Raw genomic sequence first — 10,580 nt, forward strand, 5'->3', positions numbered from 1 at the left:
GCCCAACTGGTTTGGGCCTGAACCGGTTTGACCCGAACCGGTTCACCCAACCAGGTTTGGGTCTGAACCAGTTTGACCCAAAACAACACTCGGCCTGGGCGCGACCCAGACCGGTGGGCTCGGTCTGGGTCGCACCCAGACCGACCCGGTTCAGTCCGGGTGCCCGGACCGAACCGGTCCTTCGATAAAAAGGGGCGGAAGGGTTGTGCCCCTTCCGAATACAGTTGCAGATGGTCGGCCCCTGCCGACCCTCTCTCTGCATCCACCCATCTTGGTCGGCATCCGGGGCCGGCCAACGGTGTCGGCCGCCATAGGGCCGGCCGACCCCTCTCTCTTTCTATGTCTGTTTTTTTTTTTTTTTTTTTTTGAAACTCGCCGGCAGCCATGGCTGCCGGCCCTCAGTGCTTCCAGCCGAAAAGAAGGACGAAGAAGGAGGTGGGGACGAAGGGGCTTACCTCCCTGCCGTCGCCGCCGCCGTCGCCGGTAAGTCCTCTCTCTCGCTCTCTTTCTCTCTCTCTCTCTCTCTGTGGGGCGCGGCAGGAGACCCGGCGTGGGGGTTTTTATAACCCTCACGCAGGGTGAGGGGATGAGGATAACCTCGCCCCCTCTCCCGCGGATTTTGGGGGGTGAGGTTTATCCTCACCCCCTTCCCGTTACGCGGTTTCCCTTTTGGGGAAACCGTTTCTTTTATTTTATTTTTTTTTTTTCAAAAGTTTATCCCCTCCGGCGACTTCGCAGGAGGGGGGTTTTACATCATCATTATCCTTGACGGGCCCATCTATATGAGGGTAGACTTACAAGTCTTATTTCTCTCCTACTTTTAATTTAAAGTGAAAACATAAGTTAAGCAACAATATTTCATATCCTTTTACATTAATAAGCTTTTAGTCAGTACCTTTTTCTTCTCTTTTTTTAAAGAAAAATCTTTATGTTCACATTACTTATTGCTTGTTACATCTCTCGTTACGATATGCCAATACAATCCTAAATAACATTTTATATATTTGTTTAGGTAATTTACATAGAGGTGCCTAACATGGAGCAAATTTATGTTTAATGACCTCAAGTTCCAAATATTTATAAAAAAAAATGCCTCATCTTTTCAAAAATTACTTGGTCTGTTTGCTCATGCTACTTTTGCCTTCTGAATTTATGTTTTCAATTCAATTTTAATTGTAGCTAAAAAATGAGAGCTACAAAAGTGACATTTCATAATTTAAAGAATCAGAAAAGGTTGAACCTGCCATTTTAACTGTTAAGTATAGTTAGTTGAAAAATGACTGTATGGTCTACAAAAATGACATGTCTCCCGAAATGCCCTATAATTTTCAAAGTCTGCCTCATGTCCAAATTCACACATGAGTGACTTTTTTAGGACCTTTTTACTCTTTGCATGCACGAACCTCATTTGTGAAGGATAAAGGAGACATTCACAAAAATTATATCTGAATGTCACCACATTTGCAAGCCTTCTTGAGGATCAGTTACTTAAAAGCGATATGCACGATAGCTCGTGAATGTAGTCTATATATGAGAATTTTGCAGGTATTTGCAAAGGTATGCATATTTCAGTTATAGGAGGTTTACAAATTCGGCTATACGAACTTCATGAAGACTGCAAAATCATCTTGTGAATGTACTTTGTAGTGAGAGGTTGCGAGTTCAGGACAACATACCTATATATTGCGTGTGTGAAGGGTAAAAATGTCTTTAAAAAGTTGAGCATTTGTGAATTTAGACATGGGCCGAATTTTGGAAATTGTGGGGTGTTTTGAGAAACATGTCCTCTTTTGCTGTAAAATACAATAATTTTCTATTTCTTAAAATGTTAGTTTTTAATCATTTGAAACATTGAGGTAGCGAACTTTAAATTTTTCATAAGTAAAGCGCCTATATGTAAAGTACATTTTTTTTTTAAATGTTCCAAGTCCCTCTATTGAGCTCATTCCACATCTTATCCTTCCTTATCACTTCAAACATCCACTATAACATGCATATTTCAGCTACATGCACTTTTTTTTGTTGCTCCTTTCTTGTTGCCCAATGCTTAGCTGGCCTTACTAAAATTTTATAGAAATGCTTTGATAATTGTACAATTACATGGCTATTATGTAATATTCTACAATCTTGTCCCCACTTTGTTCATCAAGAACTAATACTACTTCTACTAATGATATCTTAATCAAGCCCATCATATGATTATGTAATAACCCAAGGAACCTAAACATATTGCACTAGTATGCTACAATATCTTTTATCTTAATACACCCACCCGGGTCGCCGGATTACTCCTGCCGGGTATGTGGGTTCCGTAAGAGCTTGGGTGTTTGTGACCACACCGGGGTTTTCCTCACAGTGAGGTGCCTGGCTCTAGGGTTACCTCTCTCTCTCTCTCTCTCTCTCTCTCTCTCTCTCTCTCTCTCTCTCTCTCTCTCTATATATATATATATATATATATATATATATATATATATATATATATATATATGTGTGTGTGTGTGTGTGTGTGTGTGTTATATCTTAATATAACTTCTTGTTTAGTAGCCTTTCAAGCAATCACTTTATGTAGTGTCAGTTCTATAGTTGATAAGTTTTTATTATGTTCTAAGCTAATAATCCATAATTCAAAGCTTTGTTTGGACTTTCTCTCATCAAGCTGATGATTTCATCTAAAGAAAATAAGAAAATTCCATTAAGGGCCAACCTTTTGCTCCTAACCCCAAAAGTAGGCCACACTTTTTTAAAAAATTCCGTTATGGGCTGCAGGTATAGTAGAAACTGTCAAATAGGGAAGTCAAGGTTAACAACTATATATATCATCTCGAGGTGCATCGATGCCCCTCTTTCGTCTTTAAAAAGTAGTAAGATTATTAATTTGACTTCAAATTTAACCTGAGTTACTAATTATAATAAAACTTTCCCTTTGTTTGGTAATTTTGAGAGAAATAGATGAGTCATATAAAGAAATTCAGAAATATGAAGCTCATTTTGGAAATTAAGAGCAAAAGATTGGACCCTAAATGGAAATTCTCGAAAAAACAATGTATACCGTGTGGAAGCAAGTACGGGCCGAGTGTAGACCTTTGGTTAAACTTACCAAGCCCTCTTCTTTCATCTTCTATCGAGCCAACGGCTAGATGAGAGCCTCACCCAGGCTGATCCGCGAATCACCCACTGCACCGATTCCCTTCCTAAACTGGGCCCTATCCCTCAGTTACGGAAATCCCCAACATGCCCTCTCGCCGTACACCCGGCCGGCCGGCCGGGGTCCGAATCCCGGCGGCAGCGCCCTCGGCCTCCTTCCCGGCGAGGGCGTCATCGTGCGAACGGAGCTCCGCCACGCATCCCCCATCCGCTTCCTCTCCTCCTCTGTGGGCTCCGCTGCCGCGCGCGACCCCTCCGACTCCGGCCGACGCAACGACGCCACTTTCTACAACGCGATGATCGGCCGGTGCGTGAGCAATGGCCTCTGCCACGTGGCGCTCGATCTGGTGGTTGAGATGTTGATGGACGGCGTCAAGCCCGATGGGGCCACCGTGGTTAGCGTTGTGGGTGCGGCCGCGCGATTGGGGGACCCACGGTTGGGGAGGTGGGCCCACGGAATGGTAGTTAAGGGAGGGGCCGTGTGGGATCCGCACATAGGCTCCGCGCTGGTTGGGATGTATGGGAAGTGTGGTTGTCTGAGTGACGCCCACCAAGTGTTTGTCGAAATGCCTGAGAGGAACTTGGTTTGCTGTAACACCATGATCGATGCATTCTCGAGGTTGGGGGATGTAGAATCCGCTCGGCGGGTCTTTGATGATATGAGTTCCAGGGATATCGTGTCGTGGAATGTGATGATTTGGGGGTACACTCGGGCAGGCTTTGCATGCGAGGCCATGTGCCTTTTTGGGCAATTGTTGTTGGTGGTGGATGGGTTGCGGCCGAACGATATCACATTTTTGAGTGTGGTTTCAGTGTGCACACTCTTGGGGGATGTCGAATTGGGGAAGCGAGTACATGGTTTCGTTGTTGGTAATGGTATGAGTTCATCAATTGGGATATGTAATGCGCTTGTTGATATGTATTCCAAGTGTGGTAGACTGGATCTTGCGCAACAGGTGTTTGGTGGGATGCGGCAAAGAGATGTTGTTTCTTCGAACACGATGTTAGCGAGCTTTGTGAGGGAGGAGTGCTTTATGGAGGCTCTTGATCTCTTCGAATCGATATGGGAAATTGGTTGCATTAGGCCGGATGAGTTCACTATGGTCTCTGTGATAAAGGCTTGTTCACAATTAAAAGAATTGAGTCTAGGGAGGTGTAGCCATGTGAGTATAGAAAAAATGGGAATGGCAAAGGATGTTATTTTGTGCAATTCACTCATTGATATGTATGCAAGTTGTGGGGTTCCTGATGATGCATTTCAAGTTTTCGAGACAATTCCTTGTAGGGATTTAGCGTCTTGGAACACCATGTTAGATTGCTATGTTCTCAGCGGCCTTCCCATTCAAGCACTGGCTCTGTTCCATGAAATGCAAGTATCTAATTTTAGACCTGATAAAGTTACCATGGTGAGCTTAACTTCTGCATGTTCACGGTTGGGAGATACAGGGATTGGCCGATGCCTGCATGCATACATTCTCCGAATGTCTGCCGAAGCAGACATTGTTGTATATAATTCTCTTATAACAATGTATTCTAGATGTGGTCGTATGGATTATGTTCGTCGGATATTTGATAAGATAGAGATCAATGATCGGAATGTGTCAACATGGAGTGCCATGATAGGGGCCTTGGCTACACATGGGAATGGCATAGAATCGCTGGCACTCTTCTCTGAAATGCAAAATGTTGGTCCACAACCAGATGATATCACTTTCATGGCAATTCTATCTGCGTGCAGGCATTCGGGGTTGGTCGATGAAGGTCGGCAATTTTTTCACTGCATGACTCGGAGATATAATATCATGCCTACATATGAACATTATGGATGCATGGTTGATGTTCTTGGACGTGCTGGGCATCTTGAAGAGGCAGAAGAATTGGTCAGGAACATGCCAATGAAGCCTACTACCTCTGTGCTTGGGGCTTTACTTGGTGCCTGTAGGATCCATGGCAATGTAGAGATTGCAGAGCGTGTTATGAAACAGTTAGAGTTGCAGGCCAATTGTGAGGGTGTGTACGTACTTATGTCCAATATATATGCTGCCTCTAATAGGTGGGGTCGTGTTAAAGAAATGAGATGTTTGATGAGGGAGCAGGGGATTAAGAAGAAGGTAGCTGGTCACAGTTTTGTTTCAAGCCAAAGTGTGCCTTGTTACCTTGATTCTCGAAGCAAAACACATTTCCCTCCATAAGCCAGGCAATTTTAGCATGAGAAAACCATTACTTATGTACAGTGCTTCACTGCTAACATTCTTTTCTTATTTTGTAAGATACCTATCAATTATGTATTGATCCTTCCACAAATGTATTCTTCTATTTATTCAACTGCAATTCAAAATCTGCAAAAAAAATAACAATCTTGCAGTTTTGTTCTAGCCCCTTTGATAAATGCATGGATTTAGAACTTTTCTGAACTGAATTTGGAAGCAGGGCTCACTTATCTAACTGGGGAGTTTGCGTCCCTGCAACTTTACTTTCACCTGCAGATGCAACTAACAGTTATGATGTTCACGAACATAGGAAACAAGAACATTTTGAGAAGAAAAATTACATAAAATTCTAGATGCAGGTTCATATGAGAAAAGTTGGTTAACATTCAAATTTCCAATTCCCCACAATTGAGGGAATCCTGCTAGGCCATCAGGCGCATAGGATCAAACTGTTAAGCCATGCACCACTGCTTTTGTTCTTCTGTGCTGATCACATAGGATCCCTTCTGGAGGCCAGGTTTACCTGTAAAATGTTTTAGATGCAGCTTTTATTATTGAGTCATGTTGTGGAACTATTTGTGTTGTTAGTTCATCTTTATTTTGTATTTATGTCATTAGTAATCCAAGTGTTGTGTCCAGTTAATGAGGAAAGCCATAGCCAGATCTCCCAAGGATCTAAATGCAAGAATTGACATTTGGTTTCTATGTGGAAGGTTTACCACCATCATTGTTCAGCATCGGCAAGAATACATTGTCCATCTCTTAGCAGCAGATGATAACCATGTTCATTGTCATAAAAAATAGCCAAACCATTGGTGTTCCACAAAGTGTGTTGGTTACAATATAGACCATACTTACCAGGAAACGAAATAGATATAAATAATACATGATAAGGAAGCAAATGTTAAAAAGTAGTATGAAGCAGGAAGCCGGATATGGTAATGAAGTGATTACTAAAGTATATGAGAAGCAAAAAATGAAATGCAGAGTAAGCAATATGAAGAGGGAGCAAAAGTGTATAAAAAATAACATAAAAACAAGTAGAAAACAATATAAAATCAACAAACAAGCTTGTTATAAAAACATTATTAATTTTAATATAAAAATATAAGTAAAAAGCTAGTGAGTGAGAAGCAAAAGGAAAATGCTAACAAAGTGAGGGAGAATCTATTTAGGATTTTGGTTTCCCATGTTTCATAAGCGGGTTCCCAAAACTTCTTGTGGTTTCGGGAAGCGAGGAGTTTCCCACTTTCAAATTGCGCTTGCGGGAAAGCGAACTTCTCCATGAAGCAAGAAGCTTCTGGTAACGACGATATAGACAACTCTATTAGAGATAAAGGGCTGAATTTGATGGCCTAATGATAGAATTGCAGCATCTTAGCATGCCAATCCTTGATGTTCCGGCAAATACTTACATAATAATTATAATGAAATGAGGACCTTCAACAAAAGAACAAATGCTCACAAGTATCTATTAAAGACACATTAACCAAAACCCACAAAAGGGCACAAATGAGAAGGCTCAAGAGTAAAAAATAATAATCTTTATTTCAATCATATAAAATGCTTAAAAGGCATTGATATAAAGAGAGGGGAGTTACCCCTATTTATACACATTAGAGAGAAGAAGTGAGAAGCCTTGAATGGACTCAAAGAGTTGTTGGAGCTAGTCCAACAACTCTATTTGTAGCCATTGGACTAGCTCCATCAGCTCTTTAAACTAGTCAACAACAAAGTGTTGCCTAGTTTTGAGCCTAGTTCAAAATGAACTAGACGAACTAAAAAAATAAAAAATAAAAGAAAAGAGAATATATATATATAATTATATATACACTTTTTAACACTCTCCCTCAAACTTATGATACAATGATTGAAAGTTTGTTTAAGAGGAAATGAAATCTAAGAGCGATGAGAGGTTTGGTGAAGAAATGTGCTAATTGGTATTCTGATGTAACATAAGGCTAATCAATAGTCCCATATAGATACTCCTTTTTGACATAGTAATAGTCCATCTCGATATGTTTGGTGCATTCATGAAATGTTCGATTGCTGGCTATATAGATCGCACTCTTGTTGTCACAGCACATGTGTGATGCTTTTGTCACTTCAACTCCCATATCAACCAACAATCTTCTGAGCTAGACTACCTCAATCATTGTGGTGGTTATGGTTCGGTATTCAGCTTCGATTGGCGAAAGAAATACCTTCTTATGCTTCTTGCACCGTCATGAAATCATGAATTCACTTAAGAAAACACAAAAAACAGTGGTTGAGTGCCTACTATTGGGATCACCTCCCCAATCAGCATCAATATAAGCAATTAAATCTAATAAAGATGAAGCAGACAAGAAGTTGTCTCATGAAAAAGAAGACTTAATGTATCTAATAATATGCAAAATTGCTCTCATGTCAACAGAAGTAGGAGCGTGTTGAAATTGACTAGTTGTATGTACAACATGTGCTATATTAGGTCTAGTAATTGAGAGGTAGAAGGGTGTTCCAATAAGTTGTCTGTAAATAGTGGGATCTTCAGGAGGTTCTCTACATCAATTCACATTTTAGAGTTGACAACATCAAAAGTATCAACTCTCTTATCATCTGTGATTCTGGACTTGAAAACAATATCAAAAGCAAATTTAGATTAAGATAATAAATAACCTCTGAGAGAATAAGCAACTTCAATTCCTAAAAAATATCCCAATAAACCTAGATTAGTCATTTCAAAATGATTTTTAAGAAGTTTTTTAATGTTTTCAACTTCGTGTTTGTCTCCTCCGGTGATGATCATGTCATCCATATAAAAGAGAAGAACAATAATACCTATATAAAAAATCTTAATAAATAAAGCAGTGTCAGTCAGGCAAGTTTTGAAACCAATATCGAGCATAACATGACTAAACCTGTCATACCAGGCTTTTGATGCATGTTTAAATCCATAAAGAGCTTTTTCTAAACAAAGAGCTTTACCCTTAAGAATACTTATACGAGGTACTACTTCCATATAAATTTTTTAAACTAGGTTTCCATTGACATCCATTTAAAATATTTTTGATATCCATTTAAAATATAAGTCATTTTCTAACAGAGGCTAAGGCAATTAAGGTCCTAACTGTGGTCATCCTGACAACTGGAGCAAAAGTTTGTTTGTAATCTATCACATATTCTTGAGAATATCTCTTGACAACTAATTTGTCTTTATATCTCTCAAGAGTTTTATCACTTTTGGTTTTAATTCTATAAACTCATCTACAACCTATATATTTCTTTTCTTATGGAATATCTTGAATAGTCCAAGTGTTAGTTTTTTCTAAGGCTTTTAATTTTGTTCTCATGGCTTCTAGCCATTCAGTATGTTCTTTAGCTTGAGTATAAGATGAAGATTCTATATACGAGTATATTAATGTAATGAATGCCTTATAGTTGAGAGAAAAATATTTGTAAGACACAAATTTATCGGGAGATTTAGAGACTCTAGATAACCTTCTGGTTTATACTTCCAAATATTTTTCTAGTGCACATGTAAGATTGGAATCCTTACGCCTGGAGTATTGCAAACAATTGGTGTTCCTATGAGTTTGCTCTTCATTAATTACATTATGTTTTGTATCTATGACATATTGACTATCATCAAGGTCATATTCATAGTCACAACTATCATACTTTGAAGTCAAATCTATAAGAAAGAAATATTTGGTTACTTCCTTAGCTTTTAAAAAAAAAACTTTTCTTTTCCAAAAAAGATATATTTCTTGATGCATACAATTTTTCATTTTGAATATTAAAACACCTATAGCCTTTTTTATTATATGCATAACCTAAGAAGGCACAAGGAATGACACAGAAAGAGAGTTCATCATTCTTATTAATGAAAACAGAATATTTACATATAAAAACTTTTAATCTAGAGTAATCAAGAGTTAATTTAACAAGTTTTTCAATCAAAATTATATTTTTTAAAGAAGTAGATGACATTTTGTTAATGAGATAGGTAGTAGTTAAGGTTGTTTCAACCCAAAATTCTTTGGGATTTTATTTGATATTAATAAGGTCTTAGTAGTTTTCATAATGTGTGTGTTTTCGTTCGGCTAAGCCATTTTGTTGTGGTGTATGAGAATAAAATCGTTGATGTGTGATGTCATATAAATTGAGATAACCCTTAAATTCTTTTGACAAAAAAATTCTCTTTGAATTTGTACGAAAAATAGAAAAATCATTTTGAAACTTATTTCTAACCATTTTTTGAAATGTTTGAAAATGTAAAAAGACCTCAGATTTATGTTTAAGAAAGTAAATCCAAGTATGCCTAGAGAAATCGTCAACAAAAATTACATAATATGTGTATCCACCTTTTGATGTGATCAATGTTGGACCCCAAACATCTGAATATATTAACTCAAGTGGCCTAGAGGAAACAAAAGTTCTATCATGAAATTGTAACTTCATTTTATAAAGAATATAATCTTTACCGAAAAAATTTTCAGAATTACAAATTCTTTTTAAACTTGAAAAAAAAAATATTTTGGATATACGAGGATGACCAAGTTTTTTGTGACACATATCCAAGTCCAATTTTTTAACACTATAACAAAAAATATGCTTGGTAATTTCAAAAAATCCATATAGTAGAGACATCCTTCTCTATGACTTTCCCTAATCAGCTTTCCTGATTGGCAATCTTGTACCCAACAACCATTAGAAGAGAAGAAGATGTTACATCGATAATCATATATTTGAGAAACAAATAAAAGATTTAATTTTAATTTGAAAATATATCTTACTTTTGGGATAAAGAATCTTTTGGACTTTTGAAAATTTTTAAAATTTTATATTATTTTTATTTCAAGAGATTGTAACGTCGACTGTAAAAATATTTGACACACTTGAGTTTTATGACATTCAAACAAAATATTATTGTTTGGGGTCATATGAAAAGAATCAACATAGTCAAGAAGCCAAGGAGATTTACTGAGATCGAAAAAAGATGAAACAACTGCTCTGGTTGATGCTTCAGCTGAGGAAGATGCTCATTTGAGAAGAGATTGAAGTATTTCCATTAGTTGCGTCATAGATACAAGTGTAGTGCATCTTGATTGTTTTGGTCTTTTGATTCTTGTGATAAGCCGACAAAAGCTACTTTTTTTTCATTTCTTGTCTTTAATTTGGAGTATTGAGGCTTATAATGTCCCGATTCATGGCAATGGTGACAAATTACTCTTTTTTTGTCAT

The 10,580-nt window shown here is 38.0% G+C and overlaps 1 protein-coding gene across 1 annotated transcript; it reads left to right on the forward strand.

Annotated features, from left to right (window-relative positions):
- The first annotated feature begins 3,137 nt into the window (after positions 1–3,137).
- Positions 3,138–5,336, forward strand: LOC149815204 (pentatricopeptide repeat-containing protein At4g38010-like). The gene has a single exon (XM_089990497.1). The coding sequence runs from the start codon at positions 3,138–3,140 to the stop codon at positions 5,334–5,336; it is 2,199 nt and encodes a 732-aa protein (XP_089846623.1).
- The last annotated feature ends 5,244 nt before the right edge of the window (positions 5,337–10,580 follow it).

The sequence above is a fragment of the Nuphar pumila genome, chromosome 15 (genome assembly GCF_984573655.1).
Source record: "Nuphar pumila chromosome 15, dmNupPumi1.hap1.1, whole genome shotgun sequence".
Classification (NCBI taxonomy): domain Eukaryota; kingdom Viridiplantae; phylum Streptophyta; class Magnoliopsida; order Nymphaeales; family Nymphaeaceae; genus Nuphar; species Nuphar pumila.